At 34.6% G+C, this 18,979-nt stretch overlaps 4 protein-coding genes across 7 annotated transcripts in view; 2 read left to right on the plus strand and 2 right to left on the minus strand.

Moving 5' to 3' along the window:
• LOC115243960 (probable small nuclear ribonucleoprotein Sm D2) overlaps positions 1-1,000 on the minus strand; it is a 1,713-nt gene extending 713 nt beyond the window's left edge. Inside the window, exons 1-2 of the mRNA XM_029821290.1 lie at positions 824-1,000; positions 317-572 (exon numbers count right to left, since the gene is read on the minus strand). Coding sequence (XP_029677150.1) covers positions 317-572; positions 824-825 — 258 coding nt within the window. The 5' untranslated portion in view covers positions 826-1,000. The remainder of the gene's footprint in view (positions 1-316; positions 573-823) is intronic.
• A 5,729-nt stretch (positions 1,001-6,729) lies between these two features.
• On the plus strand, positions 6,730-9,522 carry LOC115243957 (probable galactose-1-phosphate uridylyltransferase). The gene is made up of 7 exons (XM_029821286.1): positions 6,730-7,066; positions 7,527-7,604; positions 7,678-7,847; positions 8,211-8,416; positions 8,492-8,720; positions 8,849-9,065; positions 9,139-9,522. The coding sequence occupies exons 1-7, from the start codon at positions 7,054-7,056 to the stop codon at positions 9,384-9,386; spliced, it is 1,161 nt and encodes a 386-aa protein (XP_029677146.1). The 5' UTR covers positions 6,730-7,053; the 3' UTR covers positions 9,387-9,522.
• LOC115243955 (adenylyltransferase and sulfurtransferase MOCS3) lies at positions 9,473-12,938 on the minus strand. Of its 2 annotated transcripts, XM_029821282.1 has the most exons (6): positions 12,558-12,938; positions 12,283-12,380; positions 10,764-10,879; positions 10,377-10,678; positions 9,807-10,274; positions 9,473-9,707 (listed from the first exon to the last, which is right to left on the minus strand). In XM_029821282.1, exons 1-6 carry the CDS (start codon positions 12,751-12,753, stop codon positions 9,556-9,558), a joined length of 1,332 nt encoding a protein of 443 aa, XP_029677142.1. In that variant the 5' UTR covers positions 12,754-12,938; the 3' UTR covers positions 9,473-9,555. The 2 variants fall into 2 exon arrangements, with proteins under 2 accessions (XP_029677142.1, XP_029677141.1); XM_029821281.1 differs by lacking the exons at positions 9,473-9,707; positions 9,807-10,274; positions 10,377-10,678; positions 10,764-10,879 and adding exons at positions 10,903-11,110; positions 11,210-11,677; positions 11,780-12,081 and having other exon boundaries at positions 12,167-12,380.
• A 120-nt stretch (positions 12,939-13,058) lies between these two features.
• Positions 13,059-18,766, plus strand: LOC115243956. 3 transcript variants are annotated; one of them, XM_029821283.1, is made up of 6 exons: positions 13,059-13,219; positions 14,230-14,261; positions 14,380-14,496; positions 14,713-14,899; positions 15,113-15,469; positions 15,799-18,766. In XM_029821283.1, the coding sequence occupies exons 1-6, from the start codon at positions 13,130-13,132 to the stop codon at positions 16,243-16,245; spliced, it is 1,230 nt and encodes a 409-aa protein (XP_029677143.1). In that variant the 5' UTR covers positions 13,059-13,129; the 3' UTR covers positions 16,246-18,766. The 3 variants fall into 3 exon arrangements, with proteins under 3 accessions (XP_029677143.1, XP_029677144.1, XP_029677145.1); XM_029821284.1 differs by lacking the exon at positions 14,230-14,261 and having other exon boundaries at positions 13,059-13,427; XM_029821285.1 differs by lacking the exon at positions 14,230-14,261.
• The last annotated feature ends 213 nt before the right edge of the window (positions 18,767-18,979 follow it).

Raw genomic sequence — 18,979 nt, forward strand, 5'->3', positions numbered from 1 at the left:
AAACGTGGATGGCAATTGGTACACATAATGTATCAATTTTATCCAATATGATATTTTATATAAAATATATAAAATATTAAATCGTGAAAAAATTAAATATTGAAATTGTGCAAATTGAAAATATCATATTGGATAAAATTGATACATTATGGCCGGTATTCATAGTCAGTTCTTATATTTAAGACCGTCTTAAGCACAACCAATATACTGTTAATTATTGAATAAATAAATTTCTATAAAAGTATTGTTCGATAATAAAGTTAATTTTGTGAAATTTTAGTTTTTCCACAAATGCATTTGTAATCATTAGACATACCTTTTTTTTGCCTTTTCCTGTACGTGGAAGTTCCGTCCACATTTCCTTTACATTTTCCAAAACCATATTACAATGTCTGTCAAATGCCTTTACTCGTCCCAACAGCTTCTTATTATTTCTGCAGTTTATCAATACTTGGGTATTATTCTTGACAGATTGTGTTAAAACAGAGAGAGGTCCGGTGTTAAATTCCTCTTCCTCTCTCTTTGCCAGTTCCTCTGGCGTCATTTCAGATTTTGGCTTGGTTAGAGAAGACCTGTTATAAAAAACAATTATATTGCTCAATCAATAATAATGCTAAAAAGTGCTTTTTGTCTAAATATAATTAAATTATATATATAAATAAACATTAAATTCATAAAAATAAATTGGAAACAAGGCAAATTCAAATACATATTTATATGTACAAATGTGCACAGTGATTAAGATTATATTCGATGCCATAATGCCAAAGAATGAATTAGAATTTAAATCGTATTGTAAAATAGATATAAAATATACACTTACATTTTGTATAAATTATTACGCGAATTATAATACCAGAGATGAGGGGAGAGATGACCAATGCTCCGAGAAATCTCGTCCACGAAATTTAAGCCGTTGCATTACGCCATCTGTCTGAACTACATACTCGCGTGGAGCAATGTTAATAAGGCAGTAGTACTGTGTTACCCGAAACGTGAATGCCAATTGGTACATAATGTATCAATTTTATCCAATATGATATTTTATATAAAATATATAAAATATTGAAATTATGCAAATTGAAAATATCATATTGAATAAAATTGATACATTATGTACCAGATATGTACCAATTTACATCCAAGGATTAACTCATAGTAAAGTAGAAAATTAATTCAGAAAAAAAGTAAAGTAAATACCATAATATTCATAAAACTCATAATATTAATAGTAAAATAATTACGGAAGTGATATGTGTACTTTTGATTATAGCGCCATCACATTTGTCATACAACGTCGAAGGAAAAATCGTAGTTGCCTCTCTCTTGTGAGTAACTACACATACAAGCATCGTGTCTGTAGTATACATACTTTTGTGTACACACTGTACACACAACGCAACCCACCTAATTTAAATTCATTTAAAGGCCGCTATTTTATTAACGCGTCACGTTTCGCTGTACCTTCTGTGCACGATGCTCGGCGAACCGAGCGAGCCTTTGTCTCGTCGCCGCGGGTATAATTGCACTCACGCGTGCAACTGTACACGTGTGCGCTTTCGAAAAGCCGTAAATTATTTTGCATCAAAGACCGCGTGGTAGATTTCGGTTTTCGTGATCGCCAAATTTGTATCCCTTAAAATTGCAAATCGTATTATCACATTGCACCGCTATTTTTGATGCGCTATACGTGCATTGGTTACATCTTATGTCAGCGGCATTCGCGCGAAACTGACGGACAAAGAGAGAATCTCGCGACATTCGATTACATCATCTATCGATCGAAGGGAGATGCGTCCTGTCTAGTATTTCTTATGATAGCGATGTACTCGTCGTATTCCGCGAGCGGTGTCTTTTTATCTTTCTTCCCGTGCCGCCCTGTTCCCTATGCCGTCGAGCGGGACTGTGCCGTGGCCGAACAAAGAAGAGGCATAAATAATCCGAAGAGTTTCCAGCGGGCGTACCGATAATTAGATTCCAAGGACCGCCTATTTTGGCCGAAAGTTACGTTAGAAGAAGAATCTATGGCCCCACTCAACTCTGTGGCCCCTTCCTCGCTGGATTCACTTTGGTTCTCCCTTCTTGTCCCTTTCCCCCTTCCAGCGTCCTCACGACCCACTTTCGTCTCCCAATGCTCCTCTCTTCCCTCCTCACTCTACCACCTCTTCTCTCCCTTCCTCTTGGCACCCACTCCGGTCCCGCACTGCAAACTTCGCCAGCGGGAGCAAACAAAGAGAGGCTCCCACCCTTGCAAATGCGCTCAGCATATTTATGGCGCCGAAAACTGTCGTACACTTACCGGCAAAAATGCCGTGGAGTAGAGGGTCGAAAGCAAGAGCAAAAACACGACGGATGACCGAGACTCTCAGCGAGAGATTGACCGTTCTCCGGTCTTGTGAAAAAGAATTGCGTGACAACAGTTTTGTGGTATCCGAGGCTGTACACAAAGACGAGATTATCGACTCTTGCCCGGCGTATCTGTTTTAAAACAGAATGCCGAACAATTTACAGTCACACCTCGTATTCAACGTTGTATATAATCAGCGTATTAACTTTATAGATAGATATTTATAATTTATACAAGAAAAATATATATGTCCCAAGAAAATTAATTAGACAAAAGTCGAAAACGCAAACAAAAGAATACTTTCGGCTCAGTATCTATTAGTTACAATTACAAATTTTTTGCGAAAAGCAGTTTTAATTTTTGGAGGATTAAAGTATAGAAATGAAAGAGGAACAAAGATTTGCACAGATTCCTCAAGTTAATATGGCATGGTAATTTTGTTATTATTTTTTTATTTTTTGACATAAGAGAGATGAATACGAGGATGCTACAATTCGTTGCGACGGCTAAATCGGAAGGAAAAACTAGAGAGAGAAAGGTTTTATAAACTGAATCGTCGTTCCGCGGTCCCACATAAAGTCCCATAGAGCGAGACTTTGCGGTACTCCATTCAGAGAACGCGGAATAAAGTGGTAGAACTCGAGAACTGCTTCACTTTCAGACAATGAGAGCAGGTAGTCGAAATTTTCTATCTCTCTTGCGTTCCCATCGCGTTTTTTTTCTCACTCACGCGTTTTTGGATCCATAAAAAGATGCGCCCATAAAAATAGTTACGGCATAATAGGTGTAACGAGAATAGCGGTTGTTACCGCTATACCAGTTGCAGCGCAGGGCGCAATCGTCATAAATTCAACGTGCGAACAGTGCAACAATACACGTTAAATCATCCTCGATCGCCTAAAAAGGGCCCTGAGTTATTGCTACGGTGGAGGGATACGCGTCTGCGTATTAATGCATCCCGTTCATTTTCAAAGAGCTATGAGAATTCCTACCGAGTGAGAAGCAGGGAGAATAAGGAAGGGAAATTGTAAGCATATATGTTCGTGGAATGCGCACGATTTACACTTGTAATCTCGTCCTAATCGCGTTCGTATTAGATGCATTTTTTAGACGCGAAATATAACCAACCCTTATACATTCATTAAGGTGTTCTAAAAAATTGCCGTATCACAACAAAACTAAACACATTTCCGATGACTCTTGTTGATGAATCAAATTCGACGACAAGAATAATACGCGTCTAGATGAACTTAACGAGGGATTAAATGGGTCTCTCTTTTCAAGACGAAGCACGGTATTGATTTTCTTTTCCTCGCCGCGAACAGCCGCGGCTCTAACAAAGGACCATTAAAATCGGCGATTCTTCACTCTCGGAAACGTCCTTTTTCCTTCCTTTCCTCTTTTTCCCTCCGTATCACAATCACAAATCTTCCCCTGCCGTCTAGGCCTATTGTTATCTGGTAATAGAAAAACTTTGCTACTTCCAGGATGCTGCACGTTTTTCTTTCGTATATATGCACGGCAACATATGTGAGTGACGTCGTCGTGAAGATCAGATTTAAACTTATACGAAAGTACAAACATTGTTCATGGATTTAAATTTATCAATCTTGATATGTTATATATTTTCCGAAATTACACAAATTAAATTCGAAAGAAACTCTATCTCATATAAATAAAAAACAGAGAAAATTCTCTTAGCATAAGATTGCAAGGATGTTTGTTTTAAAATAAGAGCATAAAGTAATAATATATTTTATATTTGATACGAACAATCTGGTTTTACTTTTATTACGAAATGTTTCTGCATCTCTCTTGTTTCTTTTTCTCCAAATCGACCGTATCTTTAGGGATGCTATCAAGGTAGGTGGAGAGAGTTGAAAATATGTGTTGCTGGAGGAGCGACACCCGACGAGAACAAAAGTGATTTAGCCGTAAACACACACGCGAGCCGCCCCCATCCCCGCCCGCCTGAGAAAGACGATGGAATGAAGGTGGCTTACACGGTGCGTTGACGGGGTTGGCGCGCGATATTTCGCCGTTGAAACTCACCGGGGCCACATTTCTCTTGATTTAGCGAAACAATCCGAGCATCTGAATTTCAAATATGGTGTCTGCGTCTCTCGTTGTAACAGCCGCGCTGGAATTTCGCCCATATCACGTTTCGAATGACCCGCGAGAGAATCTCTCGCGAATTAGTTCACGGAAGATCTTTTTCCGCACCCTCCGACACAATCCCTTCTCCTTTTTTTTGTAAGGGAAAAGATTACGCGTAGCTTGTACCGAGGGATGATAGCTCTGTTAGAACGCTCTTTTGATACTAACAATAAGATTTTTAATGTCGAGATTAATTTGTATACAATTTTGACAACAATGCAATTTACATATAGAGGCGATTTTAAATTATAATTATCGATATAGCATCACAAATAACTATCTTTCTTTTCAACTACAATTTCCTTTTGGTTAATTTAAAGATGCTTCTGTAAAAAATTATATCTCTCTATTTCTCTATTTCTTTAGGATTAGGTCCTGCGCACAATAGAGAAAATATTAGGAATAGGAATAAAATATTAAATATCAGGAGGAGCAATTTGGAATTATTTTACTTCAAACAAGGGAACGGAATGGATTAACGCATAATGAAATAAAAAAATAAAAATTAGAAATAATTAATCCATTCCGTTTCCTTGTTTGAAGTAAAATAATTCCAAATTGCTCCTGATATTTAATATTTTATTCCTATTCCTAATATTTTCTCTATTGTGCGCAGGGCCTTATAATTCGCGTAATAATTTAATAACCAACAACAGGTTAACGTGGGAATAAGATAGGAGAAATTATTTATAGGATAATGGAACCTCTTTCTGAGGCATGTAGGAAAATGGAAGGAAAGAAGTTTATATGATAAAATGTGGAGAAAACCTCTTTTCGAGGCATGTGGGAGGATGGGACCCGGGCGGAATCGAACCTGGAATCTCTCGATTACCAGGCCGCGACTCTACGCCCAGGCCACGCATCGCCCAAACATGGATGTAAATTGGTACATAGGCCGGTATTCATAGTCAGTTCTTATATTTAAGACCGTCTTAAGCACAATTTTAAGATGTCCTAAACCAATCACAGAGCCGTATTAGCATCTTAAGACATTACTTAAGACAGTCTTGAAATAAGAACTGACTATGAATACCGGCCTATGTACCAATTTACATCCATGTTTGGGCGATGCGTGGCCTGGGCGTAGAGTCGCGGCCTGGTAATCGAGAGATTCCAGGTTCGATTCCGCCCGGGTCCCATCCTCCCACATGCCTCGAAAAGAGGTTTTCTCCACATTTTATCATATAAACTTCTTTCCTTCCATTTTCCTACATGCCTCAGAAAGAGGTTCCATTATCCTATAAATAATTTCTCCTATCTTATTCCCACGTTAACCTGTTGTTGGTTATTAAATTATTACGCGAATTATAAGGCCCTGCGCACAATAGAGAAAATATTAGGAATAGGAATAAAATATTAAATATCAGGAGCAATTTGGAATTATTTTACTTCAAACAAGGAAACGGAATGGATTAATTATTTCTAATTTTTATTTTTTTATTTCATTATGCGTTAATCCATTCCGTTCCCTTGTTTGAAGTAAAATAATTCCAAATTGCTCCTCCTGATATTTAATATTTTATTCCTATTCCTAATATTTTCTCTATTGTGCGCAGGGCCTAATACTCTCTTCTTCTGTGTTGTCCTTGTTGGATTTCCGTTCATAAATTATTATTGGTCTCTGTTTGGCTGTTTGGTCAACTACTGCGTTTTCTCGAAAATGATACACAGATAGATACACCTTGTTTTTTTTACGGTACCGTCATCTATATTCACTATCCACTTTAGAAATTACCAAGACCATCATTTTTCGACACTGTTGGTAAAATCATTATTTAGAGTTAGAGCATCAAAATACAATATAACAGATTTTTTCTGTTTACTTTATTATGAAAATTTAATATAATCTTATATGTTATTGTAATTAAACCATTAAATGATGTGTTTATGGATCAATCAATTACAATTATCACGTTCACTTATTGTACTAATTGCAATATAATAATATATATTTAATGAATAAAATAATGATGTAATTGAATTTGCTAATAAAAAAATATTCTGTTATATAATATGAATTATTTTACACATAAATTAAGTACAGATAATTATGCAGACGATAAATATTATATTGATTATGTTACAAAAGCGAGAGGTATATTTATATTTTATTCGATCAATATATATCGACAAATTTATTAATTTCAAGAAATGTAACTTTTAATAAATCATTACTCTACGATTTTGATTACCATCCATGTTTTTTACGCACGAAAATATACAGTGTAATAATAATAAATAATCGCTTCTCCTCGCTCGAAACATTATCTATATCATATTTGTGTGCGTGTATGTGTGGGGTATGTATGTACGTACAAATACAACTTACATAATTTGAATCAAACTTTATTTTTTTATTATCAATTGCGACGTAAGCGGCAAAACTGAAGGTTAGATCTCATATTCTCGTTATCTGCACGAAGATGCAACTCAGCGAACTCACATAATAAACGCGATGAAGGAACGAAGTGGACACACGTTTATCAATCACTGAACTTGTGCAGCACATTATCAAAATAATTAATAGTTTTTAAGACTTTCATGCATAAATGTCGGCCAAAGGTAAGCGTGATAATTATACTATATGTTTAATATTAGTATTGTCTATTTTTTAATGCACATTCTATTAAATGCATAATGTGAGATACATCGTACGGAAAGGATAAATTTGATTCAAATTATTCTGTATATATTTGCTGTAAAGAAAGAAAGGCACAAATATATTTTATATTGATAAGCAACCAATTTCAGATAACGCGAAATTGTAAATATAACAATATTTTATTATATTATCTTTTATATAATCTAAGATTATATATGATATTACAAAATGCACAGAGAATGAATTATGTAATCAGAAATCAAAATGATAAGAACATTGTATATAGTTTGTTATATAACTTCGCACTTTCAATTGACATATATAAATTTGTTATATTTCTTTTGCAAGTTTATATCGTATGATAATGTTAGAATAATATTTTGAAAGAATATATTACCTAAATTCATCAATTTATAATAGGTGATGAATCATTGTACAAATCCAAACATGGAACAGAAAACATACATCCAGAAGATACATCAGCATTTAATCCAACTGGTTAGATATATATATAGCAGCATTTTAATTTTAAATTTTTATAAGAGTTTATTAAGATTTAATCACTTTGCAGAACATCAGCATATACGATATAATCCTTTAAGAGGAGAATGGGTACTTGTGTCTCCACATCGTATGAAGCGACCTTGGGGAGGACAGATAGAACCTAGTATAGATGAAGATCTTCCAGATTATGATCCAAAAAATCCACTTTGCCCAGGAAATATCAGAGCTAGTGGAAAAGTTAGTTAATTGCTTATGCTTTATTAGTACAAATAATGTACTTTTTTGCTGTTTTATGATTTCTGTAACTGAAATATCATGATTCTTTTTTGACTCTCTAACTTTGATAGAATATTCATATTTCAATATCATGCTATTATCTCTATTTCTATTTATATCAATCTACTATTCATTTTCGAGAAATCTTTATGGTACACAGGACAAAAAGTATGATTTCAAATTTAACAATTTAATATAATAATGAAAAACTCATCAGATAATTTCGTGATAAATTTTTTGTCCTTTATAATTTATGTTCAGTATAAATTAATAGTTTCCTTTCTATTATTATTAGATAATTTAAAATGCTATCTTGTGTTATAGATAACTCCAATGTATCAAAATACATTTTCGTTCGTAAATGATTTTCCTGCTTTACTGGAATCAGTACCTGACCCACCCAAAATGGAGGACGAATTATTTCAAATGGGATCTGCCAAAGGTACCTGTAAAGTGATGTGCTTTCATCCAAAATCGAATGTAACAATAGCTTTGATGAAGATTCACGAGATCAAGGAAGTGGTCAAACGGTGTGAGTAACATTCAGTAGGTATGCACTGGAATATTCATCACTTTTGAGAAATAAACATTGTAGAATGTAACAGGTGGATCATTGAGATGCTCGAGTTGGGTGAGAAATGGACTTGGGTTCAGGTGTTTGAAAATAGAGGCGCTCTGATGGGTTGCAGCAATGCACATCCTCATTGTCAGATATGGGCCAGTTCCTTTTTACCAAACGAAGCTAGAATAAAAGACAAATATCTCAGCGATTATTATGAGCGTAACAAGAAACCTCTTCTCATCGATTACATGCAGAAGGAGGTCCTAAAGAAGGTGTTAGAGTTATTATAAATAATGTACATATTTCATAATGGCATAAAAGATCTAACATTAACAATTTATGCATTCAGCATTATTTTATGTACTTTTTATTATATTACCTGAATTATTATTATTTGCAGGATCGCATTGTAATCGAGAATCGTGATTGGATAGTCGTAGTACCGTTTTGGGCAGTTTGGCCATATGAAACTATGGTATTACCAAAGAAGCAAGTTACTAGAATGCAAGACTTGTCAGACAGTCAACAAGAATCTCTATCTGTCATCATGAAGAGATTATGTACTAAATATGATAATCTCTTCCAATGCTCTTTTCCATACTCGATGGGATGGCATGGTAAATAAAAAATAATTATTACATATTATTTTCATTATTTATATGTTACTGATTTATCGATTTGCAATTAAAGGCGCTCCAACAGGTCCATATCTCAATCACGATTATCCATATTGGACCTTTCATGGGATATATCTACCACCTCTGTTACGATCTGCTACAATAAAGAAACACATGGTCGGCTATGAACTTTTAGCTCAAGCACAAAGGGATTTAACGCCGGAACAAGCAGCAGAAAAATTAAGGAGCCTACCAGAGTCTCATTATAAACGTCCAGAAACTAGTCTAACTCTTGCAGAAATAGAAACATACTCGAATTAAATATATATATATATATATACATAAGATGTAATTTCTGATAACATATAAGTAAAAAACTGGGTACAAATATAATATAAATAACTGCATTATCTCGATCAAGATATATTATTGAATAAAAAATATATCTTTCATACAAACATTATGTACTTTCGTCGTTTTTTTTACAGATTTAATACTTAGGAAGCTTTGGATCAATTTTATTGCTCCAAGCATGAATACCTCCAATTATGTCCCTTATTCGTAAAGTATCATCTGTAAATAACTTTTTCAGGTATTGCACGGCCTTTTGTGAATCATTACCACGTCTACACAGAATATACACTGAAAGAGTAAATAAAGTTAATTCTCAATCATAATAAAGATAATTTAACTCTCAAAAGAAAAAAAAATTACAATATTATAAATATTAATAAAACTTACTATCTACTGGACAATGTTCTTCTTGAGCTTTTTCTACATTATTCCTTATTAGATTTAAATTATGATCCTTGCTAAGTTGTGTAAAAGGAATGTTAATGGAATCTTGTAAACTACAAATTTCATATTCTTCAGGTGAACGTACATCGATCAGTATATGAGATTTTGAATCGACTTTTGCGATGTCGTTATATTCTTCAGCCGATATTCTCTCTTCTTTTCTCAATAAATTTAAATTAGGATCCTTGTCATTTGCTTTTGCACCACAAAATTCCTCATAGTCTATTAATTCATGTATAACGGGATGTTGTCCGCAAATTACGCAATCCGTATTCTTTGGACGCAAGCGTACATTACGGAATTTTGTTTCCGTACCATCAAATAACAAAAGTCGCCCAGAAATCATATCGGGCATGTTAAGTATTATTTTTAATGTTTCTAGCGCTTGCAATACACCAATTGCTCCCACAGCTATTATCCAATAATAAAAAATACAGAAAGAAAAAGAAAAGATGAAATCAAAATCTAGTTTGTATAAAAATGTATAAAAAATTGCTATTACAAGAGCTTCACCTGCACCAAGGACACCTCCATCTCCACAGTTTGTTACAGTTTCCGGTGATGGTGGTTCAGGAAATACGCATCTATAGCAAGGGCCATTGTTGTAATTAAATACTGACAAATGACCTTCAAACCTCAGCGCTGATCCGGAAACTAATGGTTTCCCACTCAATACACACGCGTCATTCAATAAATAACGAGTTGCTACATTATCTGTACCATCTATCACAATGTCATAATTCTCTACGACATTCAAAGCATTTTTACTAGTCAGCTGGATACAATATGGAGTGACTTTTACATAACTATTTAACCTGAGAAAATAAAGAAAATAAAATATAAATAGAGATAAATCTCTTTCCAATTAATACACAATTTTAACTCTTAATATCATCATACCGATTAATGCTTTCTGTTGCTGCAACTACTTTAGCAGTACCAACATCTGTTTCCGTGTACAATAATTGTCTGTGAAGATTATTTATCTCAACATTATCATAATCAACTATGCCAATGTGACCAACGCCGGCACATTGAATAAAAAATATATCTTTCATACAAACATTATGTACTTTCGTCGTTTTTTTTACAGATTTAATACTTAGGAAGCTTTGGATCAATTTTATTGCTCCAAGCATGAATACCTCCAATTATGTCCCTTATTCGTAAAGTATCATCTGTAAATAACTTTTTCAGGTATTGCACGGCCTTTTGTGAATCATTACCACGTCTACACAGAATATACACTGAAAGAGTAAATAAAGTTAATTCTCAATCATAATAAAGATAATTTAACTCTCAAAAGAAAAAAAAATTACAATATTATAAATATTAATAAAACTTACTATCTACTGGACAATGTTCTTCTTGAGCTTTTTCTACATTATTCCTTATTAGATTTAAATTATGATCCTTGCTAAGTTGTGTAAAAGGAATGTTAATGGAATCTTGTAAACTACAAATTTCATATTCTTCAGGTGAACGTACATCGATCAGTATATGAGATTTTGAATCGACTTTTGCGATGTCGTTATATTCTTCAGCCGATATTCTCTCTTCTTTTCTCAATAAATTTAAATTAGGATCCTTGTCATTTGCTTTTGCACCACAAAATTCCTCATAGTCTATTAATTCATGTATAACGGGATGTTGTCCGCAAATTACGCAATCCGTATTCTTTGGACGCAAGCGTACATTACGGAATTTTGTTTCCGTACCATCAAATAACAAAAGTCGCCCAGAAATCATATCGGGCATGTTAAGTATTATTTTTAATGTTTCTAGCGCTTGCAATACACCAATTGCTCCCACAGCTATTATCCAATAATAAAAAATACAGAAAGAAAAAGAAAAGATGAAATCAAAATCTAGTTTGTATAAAAATGTATAAAAAATTGCTATTACAAGAGCTTCACCTGCACCAAGGACACCTCCATCTCCACAGTTTGTTACAGTTTCCGGTGATGGTGGTTCAGGAAATACGCATCTATAGCAAGGGCCATTGTTGTAATTAAATACTGACAAATGACCTTCAAACCTCAGCGCTGATCCGGAAACTAATGGTTTCCCACTCAATACACACGCGTCATTCAATAAATAACGAGTTGCTACATTATCTGTACCATCTATCACAATGTCATAATTCTCTACGACATTCAAAGCATTTTTACTAGTCAGCTGGATACAATATGGAGTGACTTTTACATAACTATTTAACCTGAGAAAATAAAGAAAATAAAATATAAATAGAGATAAATCTCTTTCCAATTAATACACAATTTTAACTCTTAATATCATCATACCGATTAATGCTTTCTGTTGCTGCAACTACTTTAGCAGTACCAACATCTGTTTCCGTGTACAATAATTGTCTGTGAAGATTATTTATCTCAACATTATCATAATCAACTATGCCAATGTGACCAACGCCGGCACAAGCTAAATACAATGCAGCTGGACAACCGAGACCGCCAGCTCCTACAATAAGTACAGAGCTATCTTTTATCTTCTTTTGACCTGAAAATCATAATAAGAGATTATATATGTCACTTTTTTTATATTAAATAATCCTTATATATATTTATATATATATGAATTACAAGATTTGGTATTACAATGTATTATAATGTACAAAAGTACTTGGATTATGAAACTTTTCTTTATGCATGCTACATGGAAAATCTTACAGCGTACCTTGCACGCCAATCTCTGTCAAGAATAACTGTCGACTGTATCTGCGAATTTCATCATTGTCCAAGCCATATTCCTGCGTGACTTGTTTCTCGCGTCGCAAACGTGCCAGTTTAACCTCTTTCGCATGCAACAACGCTCGCAAATCTGCGATTTCTGCTACCAGTTCATCTTCAGACGTATCTGACATTTTGTCCATACAAACGACACCCAAATCAAACACCTTTAATTTTCAAGCAAATTTTCTTGGATTAATTCCAATATAAAAATTAAAAAAAAATGGTTATCATCAAACATAACAATTTTGGGAAAGTTTGGAATACTAGCTCCGCGCACACATACGCACGTTCGTAATAAAGCAATTACGTCACGCGTCTGCGCCGGACTGACGGCAATCGCTTTGCCACGCGATGCGCATGGATGCAGAAGGCAGGGGTTCCTGAGCACGCGGCGAGTGCCGTCGAGTGCTAGACGTGCGTGCGGTGTCGTACACGCACGGGAGGAGGTGGTGCACGCGTAGCTGCTGCTGTAAACGACGTGCACACACGTGCACACGACAGTCCCGTGGTAGAATTATGGTGGAAACCGCTGCGAGGAGTAGCGTATTCGGTGCACCGCTCGTGACAGCCACGCTGACGTTGACGCTGTTGTCGCTCGTCGATCAAGTAAGAACAGAGCACAAGAGCGCATCCGATCCGATCGCGTCCGCGTTGCCTCCTGTCATCTAGGATAACAATGTAATCTCGCGCGAAGGGAAAAAGAGAAGGTGACACATGCGTTTCGCACCCTCGTCCGTACAGCCCCTATTCGCGTTCGGCTCCTCGCGCTGTCGATCAATACAAGTCCGTATGTCGCTGTGCTTGCCATTCATGCGTAAGTCTTTTCCATGCTCCTTTTATCCCATTAACGGCCAACGCATTTCACACTTCTTCTGCGAAACAAGATTTCATATTCAAACAGAATTGATCTTAGTTGATAAATGTTGCAATGAAATTTTATTAATAAATTAATCATCTTTCAAACTCCTCTGTATCTAATTTTCACGAATATACGGGAGCAATTTTTTTTTCCCGAAAATTGGTAAATCGAAGGAGTTTGCGAAGATAAATTCTTTATTCTACGTTTTTTTTTTTCATTATCTTACTTTAATTAATTTTACGTAACAGCCAATAATCATCCAAAGATAGAATGCAATCTTTTTAAGTCAAAATCAATAGAGATTATTGAATGATTCTAGAAATCAATTGTAATTTATATATATATATGTATAATTAAAATGCTTCATATTGCATAACTCTGACCTTTAATGGGTTAACTATCCATTAAATATGGATAGTTGTCGCGGACAGTCGTCCATCGTTTCGCGATCCTCGTCGATTCATGGAGGATATCACTGTCGCACTCGCCGTTTTTGTTTAAACAGCATTTTACCATCGTATTCTTATAATTATCTGAAATGAAAAATGCAGTTTATCATTAATAGAGATATTTTTATTCAATTTTTTTTATAATTTTTAATAAAAAGATTAACAATCTTCCCCTTTCCCCAGTTCAATTATCAATTAATATAGTTATTATAAATAATTACGTTTGCTGTCTATTATAAAAAAAAATATTATAATACGAGAAATATATAATTGTACAACTATATTTTATTTTTTGTTTACCTTTTAAGGTGTCTTCTAGGCTGTGCAATGGAGGGCACGTGTAAGTTCTTTATTTTACAACTAAATTACTAAATAGTAAAAATAATAAACTCCATGTAACGAGATGAGATATGCAAAACGAAACGTAGATAGAAAAATGCGAATTTGTTATTTTTCAGCTGCTCTCCTCCGAAAGAGTGCTGTACTCATGGCTGTTGTTATAGTGTCTTTACACCGGTACATCCTCACGTTTCAGAGATGTTCAATTTCTTGATTTGGACTTATTGGTACCTGTGGTTGGTATATCCATTAATTTCTCGTCAAACGTCGACGTAAAGTGAAAAAGAAATCATTTTTTGTCCCTTTTATTTATCGCTCATTTTTAAAATTAATCGATCACCTTTGCAGCATCGTTTTTTAACATAATTCCATTTTATGCATAACGATTCTACGTGTCACGTTTGTTATTATATAAATGGAATATAATAATGAGTATTGTATTTTGTTTACAGGGCAGCAGTGCTCGCAGTCTTGGCCATAGCCGCAATATGCGGCTTCTGGCTATGGAAACGTCGTCGTGCGGCTCTGTCGGAAGATTCCGTCTCCTCGGAAAGAACCTCCTCAGGACCGTGGTATCCACCTCCTCATTACAGCCGATGTAGTTCTTTCGTCCAGGCGTTACCACCGCCGTACAACGAGGTAACTGCAAAAAATTTCAATTTAGAATACGTACATCTTTTGTCTTTCACTCGCTTTCTCTCTATAAATTGCACGAAACAAAATTTTCTTTCTATATATTTGGAAATAAATATGTGTATTTTTATGCTATGTTGTTTTGTTAAATAGACTAGTATATTAAATAATAATATAAATTATAAGTCTACTTTCATTGTACTTTAATTTTATGTCTAGGTGACTGCGAAACCAGACCTTTATCCATTGGTGATCGGTTACGACGACACCTCGGGCAAAGGAACTTCCGGTTTTGTGATGCGCTATTTCAGATCACTGTCTCATGCGAGCACGTTGGATTCGTTGAGCTCCAGTTTTATGTGTAACGTGGTGAACGAAGCGAACACTATTATTCCACCGCCGTACTCCTGCAACAACAGCGTTGACGAATTATCAGCGGCGGAGTGCGAGAGAAGAGAGACCGGAGACGTTGGCTCGGTCGTCTCGCTGACAAATCACAGAACAACCTCTGACATATCAAGCCTAGCTGCTCAATCGCCTTGTTCTCCGCCGAGGGCTACCAGCCCGACAATAGAGGTACACGCTTCTACACTGCAACAAATTAATTTAAAAATTAATTTAGAGACTACCAAATATATACATGAAAGTATTACAAATTCTCTTACGAAAATATTTTTGATAATAATATTGGATGGACGTCTTATAATAAAAAAATATGTATAAAATATGTTTCTTATATTCTTGCACAAAAGGCATTCTAATGTTAATTGTCATTTTTTTTTTTTTTATAAAAGAAATACTTCAGAGATTCATAAAACACGATTAAATTTAAATGAAGTTTTCTTATGCAATGGAAACATCTTTATACATTCTCACAACACGTCCTTTGTATTACCGTTTTCCAGTTGCGGGAATTGTTGGACAAGATACAGCAACTTCCTCATTTGTCTAACGGACATGCTACCGCCGTGCATTGCCAGCAAAATTGCCAGACCCCGATCTTATACGTAACCAACAGCGATGGTACTACGCAACAACGGCCTCTAAGTCCTAGCGATGTCGGCTCGTATAAAGTAAGGAGAACCCGTGGCAAGTTGTACATGCCGTTGGGATTGCCGAGTTCGCGGAGCAAAACCAAGCGATGGTTGTCGCGCTCCGCGCCAACGACGCCCTCGGGAACGATACCAATGTCATTCTTGCCGGGGCAGAGCAGAAGGCCTTCGGAGACCGACAACAACCAGCAGGCGGTGCCGCTGCTTTATGAACAAGACGAGAACGAGAATAACGCGGATCCGTCTTCGTCGGGCGTTTCTCTACTTGCTGAACAAGAGGAGAATCAACAGGCAACATGACACGTGGTCTAAATTATTCGTGCCACTAACGATCGACATTGCCAGGATCTAATGCAAGGATTGTCGATATCCACACATACACAGACACACATACACACATGATCTAAATATTTTTTAATATGGCTCCTGTATTAAAACTCGTCATGTATACTTTATCATAGAGTTACGCACATTCCAGATGTATACGTAGATACTCGCGCATGAAGATTGTTCTTTAAAAAACTTGAATTATATTTCTATTTTATTAATTTAATATCGTATAATCGAGGTTATTTATTTTTTAATTTTGTGCGCTTAATTTTGTATGCATAATATATATTTTGAAGTCAAATACTATTCAGGCATAGTTGTAAGTCATGATGCACACAAATATGTGAACATAATATATACATTTTGAATATATCGAATGTAATTTATGCGATAAAGCGTACATGACGCATACTAATGAAATACGATAAGATATAATATAGATCTCCTCTATTCTAGATTATTCTCTATTCTCTCTATTTTGAAACAACTATCTTCTTTAAACTAGTTTCTAATTCTCTTTTTGTGCTGTATTACACGTTTGTCGCACGATCATGTAATCATACATAGAGTGAGAAAGCGAAAGACAAAGTGCACAATGATGTTTTCATTCTGTGTGTTATTAGAAAAGAATGGATATTGAAAAAAATCCAGAATAGAGAAATAGTTCGGTATTTCTAAAATAGATGAGATCTACAGTATTGTCACTAATGTGCCGCCTACTTTTTCAAACCAAAATCTTCAAAAAAATTTGCAGGTATTTTAGAGCCGTTTTTGGCGAAATGAGTTAAGGCCTTATCCGCAAGCGCAGTTTTAGAAGTCGATATTCTGGAATTAAGATCATTTATAATCTTAGACATAAAAATAGAATACTGCGACAAACGAAAATGCTATTTGCTCTTCTGAAGGATATAAAAGAGACGAATCTTTAAGACTCCTTTTAACTTTGAAGTCTCCAGCTTCATTTTCTTTCAATAGACATCTCCAATTCGCGATGATATTACGAGCGATATCACATTTTCTACGCGAAACAATGACATTGTTACGTATCCAATTATATCAGGACGGAAGAATGGAAGACTTATCGTTTTTCCGCGATTGTATTAGTTCATGACGCGTAAATTAGCGAAACAATACAAGCCGATTTGTGTCGGAACAGTACAATGGCAGCCAAAAAAGAACGTCTCGCGCTCTACTTACGAAACTATACAAGTTAAACGAATAATAATTTTAATCTTTATCTCTTAAGATATCAAATGAACGCATTCGATACATCGAAATTTATTCATGAATGGAATAGATTACGAAAGTTTCGACAACCGTCTGGTTAATATAAGAACACGAAATTTTTATTATCGTATACTTATAAGTTTTATCGATATAATAATACGTAAAAAATTATCCATCCAAATAAACCGGATCAGAAGAGAAAAAGTTCGGACAATATCGCGTAATAGCGTAGAAATATTGTAAGCGACGCGACGGTTGAACATATGGGACACACGAGCCAATGTACAATGCAGATTCCGTCAACAAATAACAAGCTCCGTTACAGAGACTACAGAGGCTAGACTAGTAGACAAACACATAAATTTATAGCATATATATATATATATATGCTACAAATTTATGTACTTATTAATTTTAATTTAATTTATAAGCATATATATATATAAAGTATATATAAAGAGATTTATATTTAATTTTGAAGATTCATACGAGAAATAATATCGGAATAACAAAATATCACACGCAAACCCTAGTAACAGTAAAAAAGATACTGGACTGAAGTATAGTTTACGCGACATTTACAATTAATTGAATTTAGATTTCACATCATATAGAGCGATCTACGTATTATGTTATTGCGCACAATTACTATTTCCGGATATTCTGAATTCTTAACATCTTATGATTTGTTTCTCGCGACCTGATATCTGTACGTTGAATGTTATTTACATATTCGCGTGTGTGAATATAAATATATTCAATATACGTACAATATATAAATAAATCTTTCCAAGATTTTAATTAGTCGGAAAATTTGAGCTCTATTTATAGTTTCGTAAATATGGCGATTTGTCGCTCAATTATAATTGTTTATTTTATATTGTTTGTTCATGTATTAATTTTGCAACGCGAATTAAATAGCGATATCACTTTCTTTTTGTCTCTGCTTGGCTTTTGTTAAGATATTATTATACGCCTTGTTTTATTCTAAGAGAGAAACATGATAACATCCGATATGTGCGCTCTGTAAACTATACTTATTCCCTAAGAAAGATTCCGTACACATGCAAGACACTAATAATCGTATATAGAAGTTGTTGAAAAATATTCTTAATATAATATAATAATAGATTTTAATTCTAAGATATGTAAAAGCAGTCATATATATATATACTTCAATCGTATTACATACATTGTTCACGTACACATCATGCCATTGACATGTATTTTTTTATAAAGCCAGATAAATAAAATCAAGCTTTTACTTGATGTGTTCTTTTTTCTATTCATTTTCGAATTTATATAGAATGGCAACAAAGATGTCAATAAGACGTCTTTCATAAAAAAGTCTAAAAAACCTTTTATTTTTATTTTCATTTGTTTGTCATTATTTTTAATGCTTTGTAAAAATAAAAATGTCTCATTTACATTGACTCTTATTCCTTTCACTCTTTCAAAGAAATTTATTCATAATTGA

This window comes from Formica exsecta, unplaced genomic scaffold (genome assembly GCF_003651465.1).
Source record: "Formica exsecta isolate Colony F162 unplaced genomic scaffold, ASM365146v1 scaffold768, whole genome shotgun sequence".
In the NCBI taxonomy this organism is placed as follows: Eukaryota; Metazoa; Arthropoda; class Insecta; order Hymenoptera; family Formicidae; genus Formica; species Formica exsecta.

Bases quoted from the DNA above. Each gene is read 5' to 3' on its own strand.
- LOC115243957 (XM_029821286.1), top strand. The intron at 7,605-7,677 runs GTTAGATATATA...ATCACTTTGCAG, and splicing joins ATCAGCATTTAATCCAACTG to AACATCAGCATATACGATAT. The intron at 7,848-8,210 runs GTTAGTTAATTG...CTTGTGTTATAG, and splicing joins ATATCAGAGCTAGTGGAAAA to ATAACTCCAATGTATCAAAA.
- LOC115243955 (XM_029821282.1), bottom strand. From the start codon at position 12,753: ATGGACAAAATGTCAGATACGTCTGAAGATGAACTGGTAGCAGAAATC. The intron at 10,275-10,376 runs GTGAAGCTCTTG...ATTGGATAATAG, and splicing joins TGGAGGTGTCCTTGGTGCAG to CTGTGGGAGCAATTGGTGTA. The intron at 9,708-9,806 runs GTAAGTTTTATT...TTACTCTTTCAG, and splicing joins AGAACATTGTCCAGTAGATA to TGTATATTCTGTGTAGACGT.
- LOC115243956 (XM_029821283.1), top strand. From the start codon at position 13,130: ATGGTGGAAACCGCTGCGAGGAGTAGCGTATTCGGTGCACCGCTCGTG. The intron at 14,497-14,712 runs GTTGGTATATCC...TTTTGTTTACAG, and splicing joins TGGACTTATTGGTACCTGTG to GGCAGCAGTGCTCGCAGTCT. The intron at 14,900-15,112 runs GTAACTGCAAAA...TTTTATGTCTAG, and splicing joins TACCACCGCCGTACAACGAG to GTGACTGCGAAACCAGACCT.